We start from the raw sequence: 25832 nt of genomic DNA on the forward strand, positions 1-25832 counted from the left end.
AAAAAGGATCCATCAAACTCATTTGGTATGTCATCATAGTGGTCGCTGACTTGTGGTCAGACTTGCTCAGGTGGAACAAGTTTAAAAACGTTTTCCAATACTGCCTTGAATGTCATTGAGTCAACAAAGGTGTTAGTGTTTTTTCCCCCCCACAAATATCCTTTCTGAATTTAAAAGTAGTTTCTGAATTTAAAAAGTATCTGTAATCTAATTCCAATATTTTTTTTGCTGGTAACATGTAAACAGTTACTCAAAGAGAGACAGAGAGAGAGGATAGTTGCAGATAGTCCTAGTGGTTTCACCGAGTTCAATATGGCACCATTGAGTATCTCATTCTATAGGGCTTATTCAGATTGAAGAGTTGTAGCATAGTGACGAAATTACATGAATTATGCTATGTGACAAAAAAAAAACTGATCTTGGGTAAACAGTTTCTCTTTATGTAATTGTACTATGACCTCTGCTAAGAGATCTGCACCCTTATGGCAAGGGAGGTATAGTGCACTTACACCCCCCCCCCCCCCCCCCAAATATTATGTTTTTGCCATTGAATAGAAGTAAGCCTACATTACAGGAAAGTACATCTAAGCAAGACTGATTTGTACAGAAATGAAGCTCATATGTGGTACACTACAGTGGCCTGCATAATAAGTTGAACAAAAATAGACATTTCTTTAGCCATATACTTATCTTTATTCATATACAGTTTGCCTCCTTCATGTTAAACTGCTGGGGTCTATCTTCATCGACAATCTAAAGGGCTTTGTGTTTAATAGCAACAATTACATCCATAGTTTAGTTTATAGACTGGGCAGATGATAATGGAATGAGGTCTACCAATGTGGATTGAGAGGCATAGCCTACTGACATTTTCTGTTAATTAGGCCCTTATACCCATTTTGGATACCCAAATGGTCAAAACCATCTGCAAACTCTCTCAAATTCACCGCTCATCACTCACACAGACATAAGTAGGTTACATAGGCCTAGTAAACAGTAAATAACTTTACATTCGAAAACCAAATAAACAATTCATTAATTGTGGGATCTCTCGAAGTAGGTTAGTGGTCTTTTGTCTCCATCTGCTGGCAAACCAAGAACAATATTCAGAATGAGGCTACCCAAACGACTGGTTATTTTATTTCGCATTTTATTTTGTACAGTTGGGCTATACAGTATTCCTCTACTTCTGATTAGCCTACTATGGGGCCATCGTTGCAAACCTAGAGTTGTTTATATTTGCATAACATTTAAGTCAAAAGTAGCCTACGTTGAAATGCTGAAAAGCTGTGTAGACGCTTCTGTGAATAAAGGCTTTAAATAAGAGCATCCGGTTCTATATTGGCTTTACAAAACGCATCCAATGTATTATGTGTAATAAATTGTAACAAATTATATTCTTGTTGTAGCCTATTCGTCTACGGAGTGTGACTGTAAACAACTCCATTTTCACCGGCGCACGCAGAGCCGCAGTTTGGCTTCATATAACCAAGTGCGTAAAAGTCCTTCCGCTAGACGAACTAGTTCCTTCTGATTCTGAATATTCAATTGCTGCATGCCTGAACAGATACAAGACGTGAATTACACTAAAAACAACTAATATCAGACTCTGGAACAGGCTTGAAAAATATTGTTGTATATATCTGCGTTAAACCGTAATATACAAAACAATGTGGAGTAATACTGGACTGTGGCACAGTGTCACAGCTGCGTAGCTGTGGGAGTTATTGAAAAAGACAGTCTGTGAAAAAATATACATTGCATGTTTTTTTTAGGTATTCTCCTAAGGAGAACGCACAAAGATACGTAAAAATGCCTGGAATGATGGATAAAGGGTCGGAGTATCTAGGAAAGGGACGCTCAAACGGAACAAAAAACCCTTCAAATGCATCGAATGGACATTTTTCTGATGAGAGTGGTAGTGACGACGAGCACGGTATAGCCTCGAACACCCCGTTTGCATGTCACACTACATGTATTATTTTGAACGCGAAAAACAGAAAAAAATGGTCTATTAATGTGCTATACACATTTTTCCTTATTGCAGATGTTGGAATGCGTGTGGGATCCGATTATCAAGCCAATATACCCGAATTTGATCATGGTAAGGTTATGCTTGATCGCCCTGACTGTATTCTGGTGGTAGCCTCGGTATAGGTTATGACAGTATATTTACAATCATCTTCTTACTTTACAACCCATCTTATATTTCAGAATTCAGCCAGATGTGTAGAGAATTATGGGCCCATTGAAATATGTTTGGTTTATAGAAGCGTTTTGAAACACATTTCTATTCCGAGGCTATACTTGCCCACCGTAGGCTACTATTGGTTTCCTTCAACTGAATTGGCTTTTTGTTGCTATCTAAACAATATTTTAACAACAATAAAGCAGAATCTTTAGTCCTGCATGTATTGCTTTAATTAGGCAGTTAAAATGACATTAAATATCACTATATGAAAATTATGTGTTTTTTTAAAATGAAGTATTATATATTTTTCTGTAGGTTCTACCAAGTACAGTGATAAAGATAGTGGGGGAATGTTGGTGTGGTCTCCATATCACACCATTGTCGACCCAAAATGTAAGTCAGCTTGGTTTTCACAAACATCTTATTTCTAAAGACAACCAAAAGTTGATTTTACTAAAATATTTACAATTTAAACTATGATTTTTCCCCACAGTGGATGAATATATTGCCATTGCAAAAGAGAAGCATGGATATAATGTTGAGCAGGTATGTCTGCTTTTTAGGATTATTAGACAAGTACATAGGGCCACATTTACTACGTTTTTTCACCAATGCAGAGAATCCACCTTATTTTTCAAAATCATATGAAAAACTTTCAACAGAATTTCCAACCCTATTGAAGCATATTCCCAATTTTAACATTCGTATTACATTTTCCAAACCCCCGGACAGGCATAAAATTTACACCGGTGTGAAAGCTCAGTAAATTTGACCCACAATGTATTAATAAACTACCACGACACACTTAAAAATAACATATTCAAATGTTATTTAGGGGAATACCTACTCTATATATTCTAGTTCTGTTGCTTAAGCATTTCTGGCTCAGTGAAGCCCCATAGACCTGCCTGGTGTCCATTCTCAGTGGATTCCACTTGTTGCTGTCCCCCACAGGCATTGGGCATGCTGTTCTGGCACAAGCACAACATTGAGAAGTCCCTGGCAGACCTTCCCAACTTCACCCCCTTCCCCGACGAGTGGACCGTGGAGGATAAGGTGCTGTTCGAACAAGCCTTCAGCTTCCACGGAAAAAGCTTCCACAGGATTCAACAAATGGTAACATACATATATTAATATACAGTAGCTTTTATCTTTTACTTGAATGTGTGTCTGTATACTGTTCATACAAACATACACAAGCAGTCTGGATGAATATTGCAGTTGACTTTAAGGTAATTTACGCTTTAGCCAACATCCGCATTCACCTTGAATGCAATCTCTGCAAATGTTGGGGTGATTGCCTTTAAAAGGCGCATTGTCGACAGTGCAGTGCGCTTGTCGAACAATGCGCCTTTGATTGAATCGCGGCTTTAATGTAAGTATAAATGGTCGATTGGCACCATTTTCTCATCTGTTGTAGTTACCAGACAAATCCATATCCAGCCTTGTGAAGTATTACTACTCCTGGAAGAAGACCCGGTCCAGAACCAGCCTGATGGACCGCCAGGCCAGAAAGCTGGTAAACCGAAATGCCCAAGATGAAAGGTAAAGACTTGTAGCTCGCCTTACTACTGTCTGTGAAATTCCAAGTGGTCGGAGTCCAAGAATTATTGGCTTTTCTTGACATTAGTGATGAAGAAATGGAGGAGGCCAACCCCATCGAAGCAAACGATAGTGATTATGACCCCACCAAGGAGACGAAAAAAGAGGTACGTTATCTAAACTTTAGAATTTAAACTGATGGAATGGCAGTTGGGATATATGAAAAAGTAATAGCGGATATGCTTTTAATCAGTGACCAGCATTCACTTACAATGAGTAGTAGAGTAGACAGACGCCAAAGAAAATAGTGAAATAAAATGCAAGGTGTTATGATGTGAGGAGAAGGTTCGTGTTACAACATAAAGTAGACAAACACACTATCCAGGATACACTTCCACCCTCCATCCTCCAGGGGGCAGCAGAAACCTTGTCCAGATGTTGAGCCTGCTTGATAAGCACATCAGGTGCTGACAATTAGGGTGATCATCAGTCAGTGTCCCAGCTTGAAAGCTGTGTGGCTGCTAGTTGGTTTGGTGTCCATGAGGCCTTTCGTTTAGTTTAAATAATTAGTTTAGTCATGCTAGTTTGTGGTTTCCTTTTTGTATTCATTTATTTTCGTCACCATCTGGACAAATACAAATGCACACATTCAAGCTACAGACCATGTAACTAGGCCTAGGACCGCTAGATAAAGCAGGTGTAACAATATCCGTAGGCTAATTACTGGGTTAGTAACAATGGTCACACTTAAAAGGTACAGTAAGCGATGCATAAAGTAAACTGCAACATAGGGTGTCGATTTCAGCAACAACTAAGAGAGATTGAAGCACAAGGCTAAACTTGTACATAGTTTTGGTTCCAACGCTATCACGTTGTAGCAGTGGGAAGCGCACCCATGCACTAGAGTCCTGCATCGGGTTGGATACCAAATCAAACTTTATTTGTCACATACACCGAATACAACAAGTGCAGACCTTACCGTGAAATGCTTACTTACAAACCCTGAACCAACAGTGCAGTTCAAGAAGAGTTAAGAAAATATCTACCAAATAAACTAAAGTAAAAAATAATAAAAAGTAACACAATAACATAACAATAACGAGCCTATATACAGGGGATATCGGTACCCGAGTCAGTGTGCGGGGGTACAGGTTAGAGGTAATTTGTACATGTAGGTAGGGGAGAAGTGACTATGCATAGATAATAAACAGCGAGTAGCAACAGTGTACAAAACAAATGGGGGGGTCAATGTAATAGTCCGGTGGCCATTTGATTAATTGTTCAGAAGTCTTATGGCATGGGGGTAGAAACTGTTAAGGAGCCTTTTGGTCCTAGTCTTCATGCTCCGGTACTGCTTGCCGTGCGAGAGCAGAGAAAACAGTCTATGACTTGGGTGACTGGAATCTCTGATAATTTTATGGGTTTCCTCTGACGCCGCCTATTATATAGGTCCTGGATTGCAGGAAGCTTGGCCCCAGTGATGTACTGGGCCGTACACACTACCCTCTGTAGCGCCTTATGGTCAGATGCTGAGCAGCTGCCATACCAGGCGGTGATGCAACCAGTCAGGATGCCCACAATGGTGCAGCTGTAGCACTTTTTGAGGATCTGGGGACCCATGCCTAATCTTTTCAGTCTCCTGAGGGGGAAAAGGTTTTGTCGTGCCCTCTTCATGACTGTCTTGGTGTGTTTGGACCATGATAGTTCATTGGTGATGTGGACACCAAGGAACTTGGAACTCTCGACCAAACCGATATTTTTGTCAGATGTTACTATGGAATAGTGAAGTCTAATTACATCATAAGTGTCAAAGGTTTTTATTGACAATTACATGAAGTTGATGCAAAGAGTCAATATTTGCAGTGTTGACCCTTCTTTTTCAAGACCTCTGCAATCCGCCCTGGCATGCTGTCAATTAACTTCTGGGCCACATCCTGACTGATGGCAACCCATTCTTGCATAATCAATGCTTGGAGTTTGTCTGAATTTATGGGTTTTTGTTTGTCCACCCACCTCTTGAGGATTGACCACAAGTTCTCAATGGGATTAAGGTCTGGGGATTTTCTGGCCATGGACCCAAATATCGATGTTTTGTTCCCCAAGCCACTTAGTTATCACTTTTGCCTTATGACAAGGTGCTCCATCATGCTGGAAAAGGCATTGTTCGTCACCAAACTGTTCCTGGATAGTTGGGAGAAGTTGCTCTCGGAGGATGTGTTAGTACCATTCTTTATTCATGGCTGTGTTCTTAGGCAAAATTGTGAGTGAGCCCACTCCCTTGGCTGAGAAGCAACCCCACATATGAATGGTCTCAGGATGCTTTACTGTTGGCATGACACAGGACTGATGGTAGCACTCACCTTGTCTTCTCCGGACAAGCTTTTTTCCGGATGCCCCAAACAATCGTTGTTTCAATTAAACTATTTGATTATCTAAACAATATTGAATGTAAAGGTATTGTTTTTTATGTTGCCTATAGGCTTTAACTTCTTACGGCTGAGATTGGCTGAGATCCCGTTAACGGGATCGACTTGACAACAGCCAGTGAAAGTGCAGGGCGCCAAATTCAAGCAACAGAAATCTCATAATTAAAATTCCTCAAACATAAGTATTTTACACCATTTTAAAGATAAACTTGTTGTTAATCCCACCACAGTGTCCGATTTCAAAAAGGCTTTACGACGAAAGCACACCATCTGATTATGTTAGGTCTGTACCTAGTCACAGAAAAACACAGCCATTTTTCCAGCCAAAGAGAGGAGTCACAAAAAGCAGAAAAATAGATAAAAATGAATCACTAACCTTTGATGATCTTCATCAGATGACACTCCTAGGACTTCATGTTACACAATACATGTATGTTTTGTTTGATAAAGTTCATATTTATATCCAAAAATCTTAGTTTACATTGGCGCGTTATGTTCAGTAATGTTTTGCCTCCAAAACATTTGGTGATTTTGCAGAGAGCCACATCAATTTACAGAAATAATCACCATAAATGTTGATGAAAATACAAGTGTTATGCATGGAACTTTAGATAAACTTCTCCTTAATGCAACCGCTGTGTCAGATTTCAAAAAAACTTTACGGAAAAAGCACACCATGCTATAATCTGAGTACCGCGCTCGGACACAAAAACAAGCCATACAGGTACCCGCCATGTTGTGTAGTCAACAGAAGTCAGAAATAGCATTATAAATCTTCACTTACCTTTGATGATCTTCATCAGAATGCACTCCCAGGAATCCCAGTTCCACAATAAATGTTTGTTTTGTTTGATAAAGTCCATAATTTATGTCTAAATACCTCCTTTTTGTTCGCACGTTTAGTTAAAAAATCCAAATTCACGACGCGCAGGCACACTTAGTCCAAAAATTCCATTACAGTTCGTAGAAACATGTCAAACGATGTATAGAATCAATATTTAGGATGTTTTTAACATACATTTTCAATAATGTTTCAACCGGAGAATTCCTTTGTCTTTAGAAAGGATCTCACGGGGGCGCGCCTGAGTGAGCTCATGGCACTCTGCCAGACACCTGGTTGAAACAGCTCTCATTCCCTCATCCTTCACAGTAGAAGCCTGAAACAAGGTTCTAAAGACTGTTGACATCTAGTGGAAGCCTCAGGAAGTGCAATATGACCCCATAGACACTGTATATTCGATAGGCAATGACTTGAAAAACTACAAACCTCAGATTTCGCACTTCCTGGTTGGATTTTTTTCTCAGGTTTTTGCCTGCCATATGAGTTCTGTTATACTCACAGACATCATTCAAACAGTTTTAGAAACTTCAGAGTGTTTTCCATCCAAATCTACTAATAGAAGCCTTAGGAAGTGCAATATGACCCCATAGACACTGTATGTTCGATAGGCAATGACTTGAAAAACTACAAACCTCAGATTTCCCACTTCCTGGTTGGATTTTTTCTCAGGTTTTTGCCTGCCATATGAGTTCTGTTATACTCACAAACATCATTCAAACAGTTTTAGAAACTTCAGAGTGTTTTCTATCCAAATCTACTAATGATATGCATATCTTATCTTCTGGGCCTGAGTAGCAGGCAGTTTACTCTGGGCACCTTATTCATCCAAGCTACTCAATACTGCCCCCAGCCATAAGAAGTTAATTAGGTAAGAAGGCTAATTAGAAGGCTTTTTTCCCAAAGCTATTTCAATTGTCAATGTGCGCTGCCTCGCATTATGAATATAAGATAAGCCTATCGTTCTTAATTCATGGCATGGTTTCCTTTTATCCAAATGTTGAATAGACATGCAGACAAATTATTTCATGCAGGGAGGGAAAAAACGTAATACTCATTGATGTTATTTGGAGGGTCACAGATCAGCTCTTGGAACAATTCTATGCTGGTGGTTCGTGTTGTGGAGAAAATATCTGGTGGGGCTTGGAATTGATGTGACCGGCACGGGCGGGTTCGGGTCCAAAAAATGTAGCTGTGCAGGACTCTACCATGCACATGTGCAGATACTCTGGTACTGTGAGAGCAAAGTCTTTCATTGCACTCGTCTGAATATCAGTGGTGCTGCTCGTGGCAACGTAATATCGCTGAGTCTGCTGTTCATGCTCCCAGGGGATTTTTCATGGATGCCTGATGAAGACCTAAGGGTCAAAACGTATCAATATAATCACCTGGGAGCATGAACAGCAGTGTGCAGCGTTTCGTTTGTATTATACCTCTTAAAACATGCTCCCAGGTGCCATATGTCTTAACAATGACACAATTGATGTTACTAACATTATGACAGCTAATAGAAAGTGTACACGTGCCTATCCAGAGCCACACGGAGCCCCAGCCCCTGAGCTCCTCCAAGATTGGGCTCGGCCGACGGGAGCACCTGACGCTCATGCACCGGCACCACTCGCAGCGTTCCAAGTGCCGGCCGCCCAAGGGCATGTACCTGACCCAGGAGGATGTGGTGGCAGTGTCGTGCAGCTCCAGCGCTGCCAACACCGTCCTTCGGCAGCTGGACATGGAGCTGGTGGGCCTCAAAAGACAGGTGAGCGTTGTGGATACTGGTTTGTCTCAATGCAGGGCAACCTGGGTCCTCAAGGTACTTGAGTTGAGGCTTTTTCACGGTACATTTTAGTCATTTAGCAGACACTCTTATCCAGAGCGACATATAGGAGCAATTAAGGTCCTCTTAACCGCTAGGCTACCTGCCGCCTTAGTGCTTGAGAATCGTTGGCTGTATCCTGAAAGTAAAAGATAAATACACAATATAAATATACAGTTGTATATACAGTGGGGAGAACAAGTATTTGATACACTGACGATTTTGCAGGTTTTCCTACTTACAAAGCATGTAGAGGTCTGTAATTTTTATCATAGGTACACTTCAACTGTGAGAGAAGGAATCTAAAACAAAAATCCAGAAAATCACATTGTATGATTTTTAAGTAATTAATTTGCATTTTATTGCATGACATAAGTATTTGATACATCAGAAAAGCAGAACTTAATATTTGGTACAGAAACCTTAGTTTGTAATTACAGAGATCATACGTTTCCTGTAGTTCTTGACCAGGTTTGCACACACTGCAGCAGGGATTTTGGCCCACTCCTCCATACAGACCTTCTCCAGATCCTTCAGGTTTCGGGGCTGTCGCTGGGCAATACGGACTTTCGGCTCCCTCCAAAGATTTTCTATTGGGTTCAGGTCTGGAGACTGGCTAGGCCACTCCAGGACCTTGAGATGCTTCTTACGGAGCCACTCCTTAGTTGCCCTGGCTGTGTGTTTCGGGTCGTTGTCATGCTGGAAGACCCAGCCACGACCCATCTTCAATGCTCTTACTGAGGGAAGGAGGTTGTTGGTCAAGATCTCGCGATACATGGCCCCATCCATCCTCCCCTCAATACGGTGCAGTCGTCCTGTCCCCTTTGCAGAAAAGCATCCCCAAAGAATGATGTTTCCACCTCCATGCTTCACGGTTGGGATGGTGTTCTTGGGGTTGTACTCATCCTTCTATTCCTCCAAACACGGCGAGTGGAGTTTAGAGCAAAAAGCTCTATTTTTGTCTCATCAGACCACATGACCTTCTCCCATTCCTCCTCTGGATCATCCAGATGGTCATTGGCAAACTTCAGACGGGCCTGGACATGCGCTGGCTTGAGCAGGGGGACCTTGCGTGCGCTGCAGGATTTTAATCCATGACGGCGTAGTGTGTTACTAATGGTTTTCTTTGAGACTGTGGTCCCAGCTCTCTTCAGGTCATTGACCAGGTCCTGCCGTGTAGTTCTGGGCTGATCCCTCACATTCCTCATGATCATTGATGCCCCACGAGGTGAGATCTTGCATGGAGCCCCAGACCGAGGGTGGTTGACCGTCATCTTGAACTTCTTCCATTTTCTAATAATTGTGCCAACAGTTGTTGCCTTCTCACCAAGCTGCTTGCCTATTGTCCTGTAGCCCATCCCAGCCTTGTACAGGTCTACAATTTATCCCTGATGTCCTTACACAGCTCTCTGGTCTTGGCCATTGTGGAGAGGTTGGAGTCTGTTTGATTGAGTGTGTGGACAGGTGTCTTTTATACAGGTAACGAGTTCAAACAGGTGCAGTTAATACAGGTAATGAGTGGAGAACAGGAGGGCTTCTTAAAGAAAAACTAACAGGTCTGTGAGAGCCGGAATTCTTACTGGTTGGTAGGTGATCAAATACTTATGTCATGCAATAAAATGCAAATTAATTACTTAAAAATCATACAATGTGATTTTCTGGATTTTTGTTTTAGATTCCGTCTCTCACAGTTGAAGTGTACCTATGATAAAAATGACAGACCTCTACATGCTTTGTAAGTAGGAAAACCTGCAAAATCGGCAGTGTATCAAATACTTGTTCTCCCCACTGTATATATATAGTTGATGTCTTCACTATTAGTCTACAATGTAGAAAATAGTACAAATAAAGAAAAACCCTTGAATGAGTAGGTCTGTGCAAACCTTTGACTGGTACTGTGTTTGTGTATATTATTTTTACTATTTTCTACATTGTAGACTAATAGTGAAGACATCAACTATGAAAAAACACATATGGAATCATGTAGTAACAACTAAATAAAATATATTTTATATTTGAGATTCTTCACAGTAGCCACACTTTGCCTTGATGACAGCTTTGCACACTATTGGCATTCTCTCAACCAGCTTCATGAGGAATGCTTTTTCAACAGTCTTGAAGGAGTTCCCACATATGCTGAGCACTTGTTGGCTGCTTTTCCTTCACACTGCGGTCCAACTCATCACAAACCATCTCAATTAGGTTGAGGTTGGTTGATTGTGGAGGCCATCTGATGCAGCACTCCATCACTCTCCTTACACAGCCTGTAGGTGTGTTTTGGGTCATTCTCCTGTTGAAAAACAAATGATAGTCCCACTAAGCGCAAACCAGATGGGATGGCGAATCGCTGCAGAATGCTGTGGTAGCCATGCTGGTTAAGTGTGCCTTGAATTCTAAATAAATCACTGACAGTGTCACCAGCAAAGCACCCCAACACCAACACATTTCCTCTCCATGCTTCACGTAGGAATCACACATACAGAGATCATCTGTTCACCTACTCTGCGTTTCACAAAGACACTGCGGTTGGAACCAAAAATCTCAAATGTGTACTTAAAAAGGACAGATATCCACCGGTATAATGTCCATTGCTAATGTTTCTTGGCCCAAACAAGTCTCTTCTTGTTATTGTTGTCCTTAAGTAGTGGTTTCTTTGCAGAAATTTGATCATGAAGGCCTGATTCACACAATCTCCTCTGTTGATGTTGAGATGTGTCTGTTACTTGAACTGTGTGAAGCAATTATTTGGGCTGCAATATTTGAGGCTGGTAACTCTAATGAACTTATCCTCTGCAGCAGAGGTAACTCTGTGTCTTGCTTTCCTGTGGCGGTCCTCATGAGAGCCAGTTTCTTCATAGCGCTTGATGGTTTTGCGACTGCACTTGAAGAAACGTTCAAAGTTCTGACCTTCATGTCTTTAAGTAATGATGGACTGTCGTTTCTCTTTGCTTATTTGAGCTGTTCTTGCCATAATATGGACTTGGTCTTTTACCAAATAGAGCTATCTTCTGTATACCACCCCTACCTTGTCACAACACAACTGATAGGCTAAAACGCATTAAGAAGGAAAGAAAATCCACAAATTAACTTTTAACAAGGCACACCTGTTAATTGAAATGCATTCCAGGTTGGAAAGGCATTCCTCATGAAGCTGGTTGAGAGAATGCCAAGAGTGTGCAAAGCTGTCATCAAGGCAAAGGGTCGCTACTTCGAAGAATCTCAAAAATAAAATATATTTTGAGTTTAACACTTTTTTGTTTACTACATGATTCCATATGTGTTATTTAATAGTTTTGATGTCTTCACTATTCTACAATGTAGAAAATAGTAAAAATAAAGAAACCCTTGAATGAGTAGGTGTGTCCAAACTTTTGACTGGTACTGTATTTATATACAAGAATGTGGACACCCCTTCAATTTAGTAGATTTGGCTATTTCAGCCAAACCTGTTGCTGACGGATGTATAAAATCAGCTATGCAATCTCCATAGGAAAACATTTACAGTAGAATGGCCTTACCGAAGAGCTCAGTAAATTTCAACGTGGTACTGTCATAGGATGCCACCTTTCCAACAAGTCAGTTTATCAAATTTCTGCCCTGCTAGAGCTGCCCTGTTCAACTAAGTGTTATTGTGAAGTGGAAACATCTAGGAGCAACAACGACTCGGTAGTTCGGTTACTGACCCAACGCTCTAACCACTAGGCTACCTACCACCCCAATTGACTGGCATGCAGAGCCCATCGAACATCTTTAGGATGAGTTGGAACACCGACTGCATGCCAGGCCTAATCGGCCAACATCAGTGCTCGACCTCATGCTCTTGTGGCTGAATGGAAGCAAATCCCCGCAGAAATGTTCCAACATCTAGTGGAAAGCCGTCCCAGACGAGTGGAGGCTGTTATGGCAGAAAAGGGGGACCAACTCCATATTGATTTTGGAATAAGATGTTAGACGAGAATGTGTCAACATACTTTTGATTCATGTAGTGTATCAGCACTATTTAGTGCATTGTAAGCATATCTAAGCATATGTACAGTGCCTTCAAAAAGGATTCACACCCCTTGCCTTTTTCCATATTTTGTGTTATAAGGTGTGATTTCAAATGGATTTGTAATCTTTTTGTCAATGATTCACACAAATACTCATGTCAAAGTGGAAGAATTTTTAATTTTTTTGTTAAATTCTAACAATCTTGAATACATGTATTCAGTCAATACATGTTAATCACCTTTGGCAGCGATTTAAAGCTGACTCTTTCTGGGTAAGTCCAAGAGCTTTGCACACCTACAGTAGATTGCACATTATTTTATTAATTCTTGCCATAAATTTAAGCCAATTTAAGTAAACTAACTACACCACTCAGGATCTTTCAATGTCATCTTGGTAAGCAACTCCAGTGTATATTTGGCCTTGTGTTTTAGGTTATTAACCTGCTGAAAGGTGAATTTGTCTCCCAGTATCTGTTGGAAAGTTGACTGAACCAGGTTTTTCTCTAGGATTTTGCATGTGCTTAGCTCTATTCTGCTTCTGCTCCCCCCCCCAAAAAAAAAAAAATATGTGCAGATGACAACCATACCCAAAACATGATGCAGCCACCACCATGGTTGAAAATATGAACTGTGGCCTCCCAGCTGGTGCAGGGGTCTAAGGCACTGCATCGCAGTGCTAGCTGTGCCACCAGAGACTCTGGGTTCGAGCCCAGGCTCTGTTGCAGACGGCCGCAACCGGGAGACCCATGGGGCGGCGCACAATTGGCCTAGCGTCGTCCAGGTTAGGGAGGGTTTGGCCAGTCTCATTGTGCACTAGTGACTCCTGTGGCAGGCCGGGTGCAGTGCACGCTGACCAGGTCACTAGGTGTATGGTGTTTCCTCTGACACATTGGTGCTTCTGGGTTGGATGTGCGCTGTGTTAAAAAGCAGTGCGGCTTGGTTGGGTTGTGTCTCGACCTTTGCCTCTCCTGAGTCCATACGGGAGTTATAGCGACAAGACAGTAAGTACTAACAATTGGATACCATGAAATTGGGGAGAAAAAGGGGGTGAAAATATGAAGTGTGGTACTCAGTGATGTGTTGGATTTGCCCCAAGCATAGTGCTTTCATATTCAGGACAAAGTTAATTTGCCATTTATTTTGCTGTTTTACTTTAATGCCTATTGCAAACAATGTTTTGGAGAAAAAAATTCTGTACAGGCTTCCTTCTCACTTAGGTTAGTATTGTGGAGTAACTACAATGTTGTTGATCCATCTACAGTTTCCTCCTATCACAGCCATTTAAACAAACTGTTTAAAGTCACAATTGGCCCCATTGGCCTCAAGTTTTCCTTCCTCTCCGGAAACTGAGTTAGGAAGGACGCTTGCATCTTTGTAGTGACTGAGTGTATTAATACACCATCCAAAGTGTAATTAACAAACTTAACCATGCTCAAAGGGATATTCAAGGTTTGCTTTTTATTTGTATTTATTTTATGTACCAATAGGTGACCTTCGCGAGGCATTGGAAAACCTCTCTGGTCTTTGTGGTTGAATCTGTGTTTGAAATTCACTGCTCGACTTTACAGATAATTGTATATGTGTGGGTTACTGTCGTGGAAATTCAGTACTGAGAGAGACTTGGTAATTTCTTCAAACAATCATCTTCATTTAATATCGATAAATTATTGCAATAATAAAACCGTCGACCCAACAGTCTTGACTGTTAGGGTGAGAGCCTTCCCTTTACAGACAATGCACAGTTTATATAGCGGATACCCAGAATGCTTGGTTCCAGCCCGCCCATATAGATTGTGGGGCACCATAAGCCACTTTGGGTTCTTCCGCCTCTGGTGCTTTCTCCCAGATGCCAGGATAATTAGGAATAGGGAGGCCTTTAGCCTGAAAGAACTGAACATCTCTATCTCGGTGACACACACCACATCTTATCTATGGAATGCCAGCTGTAGGTTTTTACCTAGCCATCACTTAATCAGTTGCCAGCCCCAGCTTCAAACAACTCCTCTCAGTTCACTACAGTATTAGTTAAGTAAATATTGCGAAATATCCAACAAATCAGGTAAATATGTAATTTTTCTATCACAGTCCAGAGATGAGGTAGTCATTAAAAAAACATGTTAAACACTTATTGCACACAGGGATTCCGTGCAACTTATTATGTCACTTGTTAAGCACATTTTTACTTCTGAACTTATTTAGGCTTGCCATATAAGGGGTTGAATACTTGGACTCAAGACAGTTCAACTTATCATTTTATTATTCATTTGTAAACATTTCCAAAAACATAATTCCGCTTTGACATTATGGGTTATTGTGTGTAGGCCAGTGACAAAGAAATCTCAATTTGAATCCATTTTAATGGGATGTGAGCACTTTCTGAAGGCACTATGAATTTATCCCACAGGTTCAAAATGCAAAGCAACTGAACAGTGGTCTGAAACACAGGATGGAAGCGGGCATTGATGACTTCAGGCTGCCAGAGGTATGTGCCAAATGTTTCGATTTCAGTGAGAAAGGGACCTAGCAATGGGATATAAGTGGTCATAAGGGGTGTCATGACATTCACATCACTAAGACCTTACAAATGAAGTGCTACCAAAGAGATGAAGTCATTAGTTATGGATGTTTCTTTATTATGGTTGCTTATATGAAGTGAGTGACCCTGTTGACTTGACATGTATTGCCACTTAGCTTCTACACTGAACAAAAATATAGACGCAACATGTAAAGTGTTGGTCCCATGTTTCATGAGCTAAAATAAAAGTTCCCAGAAATTGTTCATACTCCCGAAAAGCTTCTTTCTCCCAAATGGTGTGCACAAGTTTGTTTATATCCCTGTTAGTTAGCATTTCTCCTTTGCCAAGATAATCCATCCACCTGACAGGTGTGGCATATCAAGAAGCTTATTAAACATGATCATTACATAGGTGCACCTTGTGTTGGGGACAAAAGGTGCAGTTGTCACAAAACACAATGCCACAGGTGTCTCAAGTTGAGGGAGTGTGCGATTGGCATGCTGACTGCAGAAATGTCCACCAGAGCTGTTGCCAGGTAATTTAATGTTAATTTCTGTACCATAAGTGGCCAACGTTGTTTTATAGAATTTGACAGTAAGTCCAAACAGCCTCAACCGCGGACTTGTGTAACCACACCAGGCCAGGACCGCCACATCCGGCTTCTTCACCTGCGGAAATGTCTGAGACCAGCCACCCGGACAGCTGATGAAACTTGTCGTCCACACCAGGGTCTTGACCTGACTGCAGTTTGGCATCGTAACTGACTTCAGTGGGGAAATGCTCACCTTCGATTGCGGCTGGAACACTGAAGAAGTGTGCTCTTCACGGATGAATCCCAGTTTCAACTGTACCGGGCAGATGGCAGACAGCATATTTGGCGTCATGTGGGCGAGCTGTTTGCTGATGTCAACGTTGTGAACAGTGCCCCATGGTGGGGGGGGGGGTTATGGTAAGGGAAGGCATAAGCTACGGACATTTGCATTTTATCTATGGCCATTTGAATGCACAGAGATACCGTGAAGAGATCCTGAGGCCCATTGTCTTGCCATTTATCCGCCACTATCACCTCATGTTTCAGAATAATGCACGCGAAGATGTCGCAAAGATCTGTAAACAATTCCTGGAAGCTGAAAATGTCCCAGTTCTTCCATGACCTGCATACTCACCAGACATGTCAACCATGACAGCGTGCTCCAGTTCCGCACAGCCATCGAAGAGGAGTGGGACAACATTCCACAGGCCACAATCAACAGTCTGATCAACTATATGCGGAGATGTCGCGCTGCATGAGGCAAATGGTGGTCACACCCAATACTGACTGGTTTTCTGATCCAAGCCCCTACTTTTTTTTTTAAGGTATCTGAGACCAACAAATATCTGTATTCCCAGTCATGTGAAATTCATAGATTAGGCCCTAATTCATTAATTTAAATGTCCTGATTTCCTTAGGAACTGTAACTCAGTAAAATCTTTGAAATTGTTACATTTATGTTTTTGTTTAGTGTATAATATCAGGTGTTCTTTGTCTGTTCTAGTGCAGCCAAAAAGTTAATGCTCGCTGGACAACAGATGAACAGCTTCTGGCAGTTCAAGGTAAACCTACGTTCTTTGTGGGTTTGTTACGGCTCATGTTCTTGTCCATGGCCCGCCAGTCTGTTTACCTCGTGCAATTTCAGAATATTTGTTGTTTCAACAGGTGTCCGGAAGTACGGGAAAGACTTCCAGGCCATTGCCGACGTTATCGGTAATAAGACGGTAGGGCAGGTAAAGAACTTCTTTGTGAACTACCGCCGCCGGTTTAACCTGGAGGAGGTGCTGCAGGAGTGGGAGGCGGAGCAGGGAACTGGCACCCCCAACGGTGACACTGCCACCTCTGGCGAGGAGGGGAAGAACAGCTCCAACACCCCTTCTGGGAAGAGTACGGACGAAGAGGAGGAGGAGGTGGTGGAGCGTTCCTTTATTCCCCCTAAAACCAAAAAAATTAACCTTCCCATAAACCCCTTCTGTGATTTCGTTATAGTTAGCTATGGGAGTTGGCCTCCCACAAGCCCCCTCTGCATGCAGGTTTTTACTCCAACAAATCTCTTAACACTGCAGTTTCATAAACATTCCTTCATAAAGGTGTCTTAACATTATAATTATTGCAATGTTAGTTGCATCTGGACATTCCAACCCTGGGGGAGGCAAAATGCAAAAAAAAAACTACATTTCCAGTACGCATGTGTATAATACACACAATTTATTATTCTACAAATTTACCATTGACTTGATAACTTGAAGAAATATCTGAATGTGGTTGATGTCAACGAATGGTCTTTTACTCCTTGCATGACGTGTAGCTTTAAGTATTATTTAACATATCATAAGCAGTTGTAGATGACCTTGCTATACAGTATTGAAAATAATGTAATACTAATATATTTTAAACGAATACACTACATGACCAAAAGTATGGACAACTACTCGTCGAACATCTCATTCCAAAATCATGGGCATTGATATGGAGTTAGTCCCCCCTTTGCTGCTATAACAGCCTCCACTTTTCTGGGAAGGCTTTCCACTAGATGTTGGAACATTGCTGCGGCGATTTGCTTCCATTCAGTCAAAAGAGCATTAGTGAGGTCGTGCTCTGATGTTTGGCGATTAGGCCTGGCTCACAGTTGGCGTTCCAATTCATCCCAAAGGTGTTCGATGGGGATGAGGTCAGGGCTCTGTGCAGGCCAGTCAAGTTCTTCCACACCGATCTCGACAAACCATTTCTGTATGGACCTCGCTTTGTGCACGGGGACATTGTCATGCTGAAACCGGAAAGGGCCTTCCCCAAACTGTTGCTACAAAGTTGGAAGCACCGAATCTTGTAGAATGTCATTGTATGCTGTAGCATTAAGATTTCCCTTCACTGGAACTAAGAGGCTTAGCCCGAACCATGAAAAACAGCCCCAGACCATTATTCCTCCTCCATGGCTGTGTGCTCGATTTTATACACCCGTCCGCAATGGTGTGGCTGAAATAGCCGAATCAACTCGTTTGAAGGGGTGTCCACATAGTTTTGTATAGATAGTGTATATGCCTTTATGGCTACGTTGTCAATTAGCTAAGTAGGAAACACAATAGAACAGGTGCCAGGCCTATTTTCATAACCTGATATCCGTTATGACTGCTAATGACATTTGTTAAACTGATCTTAAATCTGGTATTCCAACATGTCATTCAATGTCAAGACCAGTCAAGTGGCTATCCCTCCTGGAGAGCTACTGTACCTTTTCCACATTTTGTTACATTACAGCCTTATTCTAAAATCAATTAAATAGTTTTTTTCCCCCCTCAATCTACACACAATACCCCATAATGACAAATCAAAAACAGTTTTAGGAATGTTTGCTAATTTATAAAAAATAAAAAACATCACATTTACATAAGTATTCAGACCCTTTACTCAGTACTTTGTTGAAGCACCTTTGGCAGCAATTACAGCCTCGAGTCTTCTTGGGTATGACGCTACAAGCTTGGCACACCTGTATTTGGGGAGTTTCTCCCATTGTTCTCTGCAGATCCTCTCAAGCTCTGTCAGGTTGGATGGGGAGCGTTGCTGCTCAGCTATTTTCAGGTCTCTACAGAGATGTTCGATCGGGTTCAAGTCTGGGCTCTGGCTGGGCCACTCAAGGACATCCAGAGACTTGTCCCGAAGCCACTCCTGCATTGTCTTGGCTGTGTGCTTGGGTCTTTGTCCTGTTGGAAGGTGAAACTTCACCCCAGACTAAGGTCCTGAGCACTCTGGAGCAGGTTTTCATCAAGGATCTCGCTGTATCAAAAATCTTGTTTCTCATGGTCTGAGAGTCCTCTAGGTGCCTTTTTGGCAAACGCCAAGGGGGCTGTCATGTGCCTTTTACTGAGGAGTGGCTTCCGTCTAGCAGCTCTACCATAAAGGCCTGATTTGTGAAGTGCTGCAGAGATGGTTGTCCTTCTGGAAGGTTCTCCCATCTCCACAGAGGAACTCTGAAGCTCTGTCAGAGTGACCATCGGGTTCTTGGTCACCTCCCTGACCAAGGCCCTTCCGCCACGATTGCTCAGCTGGTGGCCAGCTCTAGGAAGAGTCTTGGTGGTTCCAAACATCTTCCATTTAAGAATGATGAGGCCACTGTGTTCTTGGAGACCTTCAATGCTGCAGAAATGTTTGTGTACCCTTCCCCAGATCTGTGCCTAGACACAATCCTGTCTCAGAGCTCTACGGACAATTCTTTAGACCTCATGGCTTGGTTTTTTTCTCTGACTTGCACTGTCAACTGTAGGACCTTATATAGACAGGTGTGTGTGCATTTTCAAATCATGTCCAATCAGTTGCATTTACCACAGGTGGACTTCAATCAAGTTGAAAAAACATCTCAAGGATGATCAATGGAAACAGGATGCACCTGAGCTCAATCTCGTTTCTCGTAGCAAAGGGTCTGAATACTTATGTAAATGAAGTATTTCTGTTTTTAATACATTTGTAAAAAATTCTAGAGACCCGTTTTCGCTTTGTCATTATGCGTAGATAGATGAGGGGGAAAAAGGTATTTAATCCATTTTAGAATAAGGCTGTAACGTAACACTTGAGCTGTGTTCGAATACCCATACTAACATACTGTATACTACATACTTAATGAGTATATACTACATACTATATACTATTAGTTTTTTAGTATACTGTAAACGAACAGTATGCTTTCAGTTGAGCGTAGTAGCTCTTCACCTGTCTACCTGAAGTTCATGCTTTTACTATGCAACCTCTTGCTAGCATAACAAATCACTAGTCAGATATTTTACTACTTTGGGTGTATTCTTAAATTGAATCTGGAGTGCCAGAGTGCGCTCGTAAATTCAGAGCGTTGTCAGATTGTCAGTTTTGTAAAATCAGAGTGTTTCGCTCTCGAAGCGCACACTGGTCGCTCGGGCCGAGGAGTAGGGTTGATTTGAGCGTTCTGACCTTACAATGGCAGTCAAGCACCCAAGCTAACGTTGGCTATCTTGTAAATAAGAATTTGTTCTTAACTGACTTGCCTAGTTAAATGAAGTTTAAAATAAAACAATTGCTTGCTAGCTACTTCCAGACACAAATGAGACCACTCTGACCATTTTACTCAAATCAGATTGTATTTGTCACATGCGCCGAATACAACAGGTTACCGTGAAATGCTTACTTACAAGTCCTTAACCAACAATGCTTTAAGAAATTAAGAAAAAAATACAAATAAATGTTAAGTAAAAAATAGATAAGTAGAAAATAAAAGTAACATAATTTAAACAGAAGCAGTAAAATAACAAGCGAGGCTATAAACAGGGGGTACCAGTACAGAGTCAATGTGCAGGGGCACCGGTTAGTTGAGGTAATATGTACATGTAGGTAGAATTTTTAGGGCCTTCCTCTAACACCGCCTGACATAGAGGTCCTGGATGGCAGGAAACTTGGCCCCAGTGATGTACTGGGCCGTACGCACTACCCTCTGTAGTGCCTTGCAGTCGGAGGCCGAGCAGTTGCCATACCAGGCGGCGATGCGACCAGTCAGGATGCTCTCGATGGTGCAGCTGTAGAACCTTTTGAGGACCTGAGGACCCATGCCAAATCTTTTCCGTCTCATGAGGGGGAATCAGCTTTGTCGTGCCCTCATCACGACTGTCTTGGTGTGCTTGGACCATGATAATTTGTTGGTGATGTGGACACCAAGGAACTTGACGCTCTCTACCTGTTCCACTACAGCCCAGTCGATGAGAATGGGGGCATGCTTGGTCATCCTTTTCCTGTAGTCCACAATCATCTCCTTTGTCTTGATCACGTTGAGGGAGAGGTTGTTGTCCTGGCACCACACGACCAGGTCTCTGACCTCCTCCCTATTGGCTGTCTCATCGTTGTTGGTGATCAGGCCTACCACTGTTGTGTCATCGGCAAACTAGCATGTTATCCAGAGCGTTGGTGACTAGCTGTGCTGCTGGCAACAATTGAATTGCGCTTTTTTGCCGACGTTTACTGACACCGGCCATATTCAACGGGCGCTCGTAAGTTCATTTTTCTGCGCTCTGGTACACTCAGACGAGAGTGCTCTGAAATCGGAGTAGATAGCAGAGCGAATTTACGAAAGCACCCGACTGTCCAGCTAAGCATGACGGGAATAATCAAGTCAATATACGTTGGGTAGTTATAGTTAGATAGCCTATAGTTAATATACTGGCAAGTTTAATGTATGAGTAGCCAACTAACGTTAGGTAGCTACCCAACAACATACCCGTCGTACATACTGTTGTATGTAAGCTATGTGGTTCGTAAGGACAGCGTAGCTAACAAATTGTCAGCCAATATAAAGGGTAAGGTAACTTATTTGAAAAGTCATTACTTTATTACATTGCTCAACATTTTCTTATCATTTGTCATAATTAGTTAAAGCAGTGAATTTGTATCCGCTCTCGTTGTACTTCGACTGCATATTTTCTGCCATTTCCTTCAAATCTGGAAATGATGTGAAGCCATGCCCATTTCCCGAAGAATTGCATTATGGGCCCTAAAGTGTGGAAATAGTGTCCTCTTCATATTTTGGCGAATTTAGTACGACTTCCGGCAACTTTTGGCATACTAACTATACCCATACTATGACCAATAAGCATACTATATACTCAATTCACGTGACAAATAGTGCGGTTAGTATAAGTATTCGAACACAGCTAATGTGTAAAAAGTCAAGGGGTCTGAATACTTTCCGAATGCACTGTATGCTGTAATGTATTGCCCATCTGTGTTTTGGTCTGAAATCCCAACTCACACCTCTCTCTTCCAGGGCCAGGTGACCCCCTCTTCAGGCCCTTCTCCTGCTGCCACTTCCTCTTCAACTTTCCAAACCCTGGTGACATCGTCGGCAACCTCGCTCAACCAGCCGCCCCCGCTCCTACGGCCCTCCCTGCCGGCCACCCCGGCCCTCCACAGGCAGCCGCCCCCTCTCCAGCAGCAGGCCCGCTTCCTACAGCCCCGGCCCGTGCTCAACCAGCCCCCCCCACTCATCCGGCCCTCCAACCCGCCGCCCCCGCGCCTCAATCCCCGGCCGCTTGCCCCGACCTCAGCCCCCACCTCCACAGGGTGCCCAGGCTCCAGCCAGCCGCCCCCCACCCTGGTGGGCATCCCATCGGAGACGCCGTCCTCCTCGCTGCACTAAGTGTGTGCAATGGCGAAGGAAGAAAACGGAAAAGTCGGTGGTCGTTTTTTTTTTACTTGGTCGTTTGTTTCCTTGTATTTTTCTTGACAATGATCTGTTGTGTTCCTGAAAGTCGTCAATCGTTGGTTGTTTATGAGGAGATTATGTATATTAATGAGAAACGTAAAGCCGTTGTGAAGTTTTTAAAGTTTATGTATATTAGGTTAGGTCTTAGTTTTATTTATTTGAAATCACACCGTTTTTTTTAATTCACTCATCTTTGGATGGACTTGCTTAGATGTTATGTATTGGTGATGTTAAAGATTTACTAGAAGCATTGGTCCTGTTTGAAAGTGTTCTTGGCTTCTGGTTAATGTATATTTTACAAATGGCAAAATTTGCAAGTGGTATATAAACAAGGTATATTGAAGACACTATAATGGACAATACACCACTACTAGTGAACAGGTGGCATTGCCATATTTCAGTTCAACTGTTTGATTTGCTGTAATGCATATTTGTTCTTTGAGCGTATATAGACTTATCTTTTATATAAGCATTATTTATTTTTCTACTCGGTGCTATGGACTCTAGACTGATTTTTGCCTATGTCCAGTATAATAATAACCATTGTGTAAGTGCTCTTACGCTTCTAGGCCAACTGTATTTACGTGATTGAATTGATCTAAACTGGAAGAAACTGATTGAAAAAAAATTATGAACCCGGTTAATAAAATTAACTTGTTTAATGTAATATTAAGCTACGAGGATGTCAATGTCAGTGAATCGATTGTTGTAGTCAGTGAGCCACATTTTCAGGAATTTGATATGTTTCAATGATTTTCATTCAAGATATATTGAAGAACAAGATGTTTGACTTCTGTACAGTTGTGTGTAATAATTTGTGTGCTTAATTTTAAACTGTCAAGATCATACCTAAAACTACGCTTTTTGATTTGTTTTAACGGTCGCCCATCAGTAATTCCCAGTGTAAGATGAGGCATAGTTTCTAACATATCCATTCAAATAATTGTAACATTTTGTTTTGTCTGTCCAATTATGATCATTCGTTTTTTTACCAAGTTTTGGAATTAATTAGTGCCACTTCATGTTCAGGGGTTGAAAGATTCTGTAAAATTTCAGAATATTTATACAGTGAAGTTGGAAGTTTACATACACCTTAGCCAAATACATTTAAACTCAGATTTTCACAATTCCTGACATTTAATCCTAGTAAAAAGTCTCTGTCTTAGGTCAGTTAGGATCACCACTTTATTTTAAGAATGTGAAATGTCAGAATAATAGTAGAGAGCATGATTTATTTCAGCTTTTATTTCTTTCACCACATTTCCAGTTGGTCAGCAGGTTAATTAGTATTTGGTAGCATTGCCTTTAAATTGTTTAACTTGGGTCAAACGTGTCGGGTAGCCATCCACAAGCTTCCCAAAATTAGTTTGGTGAATTTTGGCCCATTCCTCCTGACAAAGCTGGTGTAACTGAGTCAGGTTTATAGGCCTCCTTGCTCGCACACACTTTTTCAGTTCTGCCCACAAATTTTCTATAGGACTGAGGTCAGGGCTTTGTGATGACCACTCCAATACCTTGACTTTGTTGTCCTTAATCCATTTTGCCACAACTTTGGAAGTATGCTTGGGGTCATTGTCCATTCGGAAGACCCATTTGCGACCAAGCTTTAACTTCCTGACTGCTTCAATATAGCCACATAATTTTCCTATCCCATGATGCCATCTATTTTGTGAAGTGCACCATCCCTCCTACAGCAAAGCACCCCCACAACATGATGCTGCCACCCCCGTGCTTCACGGTTGGGATGGTATTCTTCGGCTTGCAAGCCTCCCCCTTTTTCCTCCAAACATAACGATGGTCATTATGACCAAACAGTTCTATTTTTGTTTCATCAGACCAGAGGACATTTCTCCAAAAAGTACGATTTTTGTTCCCATGTGCAGTTGCAAACCGTAGTCTGGCTTTTTTATGGCGGTTTTGGAGCAGTGGCTTCTTCCTTGCTGAGCAGCCTTGCAGGTTATGTCGATATAGGACTCGTTTTACTGTGGATATACTTTTGTACCTGTTTCCTCCAGCATCTTCACAAGGTCCTTTGCTGTTGTTCTGGGATTAATTTGCGCTTTTCGCACCAAACTACGTTCATCTCTAGGAGACAGAACGTGTCTCCATCCTGAGCGGTATGACGGCTGCGTGGTCCCATGGTGGTTATACTTGCGTACTATTGTTTGTACAGATGAATGTGGTACCTTCAGGCATTTGGAAATTTCTCCCAAGGATGAACCAGACTTGTGGATGTCTACAATTTCTGAGGTCTTGGCTGATTTCTTTAGATTTTTCCATGATGTCAAGCAAAAAGGCTCTGAGTTTGAAGGTAGGCCTTGAAATACATCCACAGGTACATTTCCAATTGATTCAAATGATTTCAATTAGCCTATCAGAAGCTTCTAAAGCCATGACATCATTTTCTGGAATTTTCCAAGCTGTTTAAAGGCACAGTCAATTTAGTGTATGTAAACTTCTGACCCACTGAAATTGTGATACAGTGAAATAATCTGTGAACAGTTGTTGGAAAAATTACTTGTGTCATGTATAAAGTAGATGTCCTTACCGACTTGCCAAAAGTATAGTTTGTAAACAAGAAATTTGTGGAGTGGTTGAAAAACAAGTTTTAATGACTCCAACCTAAGTGTATGTAAACTTCCGACTTCAACTGTACGTTCTCCAGAAATCCTGGTTGGATGATTTCCGGAACTTTGGGAACGTTTCTCAAATTTTGCCTAATCACTGCTAAGAAATGGAGGAAGAAATAGGCCAATTCACTACTGTACATGGTGAAATGCAAACCTAAATTACCTTTAAACCACTAATATACACTGACTCAATCTTTTCCTGTGGAAATAATGTGGCCAGAAATAAGTATAATCATGAACATTGAGGACTTGCATTTTGCCTTAAAAATACAATGACATTCGCATGTTACGTTTGCTAGGCTATTGGCTTGCCATTATTTCAGGCTCTCGTTGCACTTGCATTTCATTCAAGTGTCTTTCAAACATTTTTAATTTCCATGTCCCTTCTCGCACATTTGTGTGGTTCGTCTTTGTCCTACTATATTGTCGATTTAAATTATTATGTTTTCCAGCCTGCTTAAATTGAAATGAATATTGCTCCAAAAATGTAGCATACTAGTGCAATCCCAAATATACAACTATAAATGTAGCACATAAATAAAAAAAAATGAATTTTTGCATAGTTTCCATTTAATTGATTTGTCTACTTCAGCCTAAATAATTTTATCAGCATTCAGCATTGTTTCTGCTTGTTGATATGCCT

The 25832-nt window shown here is 41.6% G+C and overlaps 1 protein-coding gene across 4 annotated transcripts; it reads left to right on the forward strand.

Moving 5' to 3' along the window:
- The first annotated feature begins 1591 nt into the window (after positions 1–1591).
- LOC139543978 (REST corepressor 3-like) lies at positions 1592–25746 on the forward strand. Of its 4 annotated transcripts, none has more exons than XM_071350600.1 (12): positions 1593–1936; positions 2048–2104; positions 2507–2584; positions 2685–2737; positions 3146–3307; positions 3612–3736; positions 3822–3900; positions 8532–8753; positions 15204–15281; positions 16851–16908; positions 17012–17079; positions 22122–25746. In XM_071350600.1, the coding sequence occupies exons 1-12, from the start codon at positions 1813–1815 to the stop codon at positions 22491–22493; spliced, it is 1476 nt and encodes a 491-aa protein (XP_071206701.1). In that variant the 5' UTR covers positions 1593–1812; the 3' UTR covers positions 22494–25746. The 4 variants fall into 4 exon arrangements, with proteins under 4 accessions (XP_071206720.1, XP_071206701.1, XP_071206691.1 ...); XM_071350590.1 differs by having other exon boundaries at positions 1666–1936; positions 17012–17256; XM_071350619.1 differs by lacking the exons at positions 16851–16908; positions 17012–17079 and having other exon boundaries at positions 1592–1936.
- The last annotated feature ends 86 nt before the right edge of the window (positions 25747–25832 follow it).

The sequence above is a fragment of the Salvelinus alpinus genome, chromosome 2 (genome assembly GCF_045679555.1).
Source record: "Salvelinus alpinus chromosome 2, SLU_Salpinus.1, whole genome shotgun sequence".
Classification (NCBI taxonomy): Eukaryota; Metazoa; Chordata; class Actinopteri; order Salmoniformes; family Salmonidae; genus Salvelinus; species Salvelinus alpinus.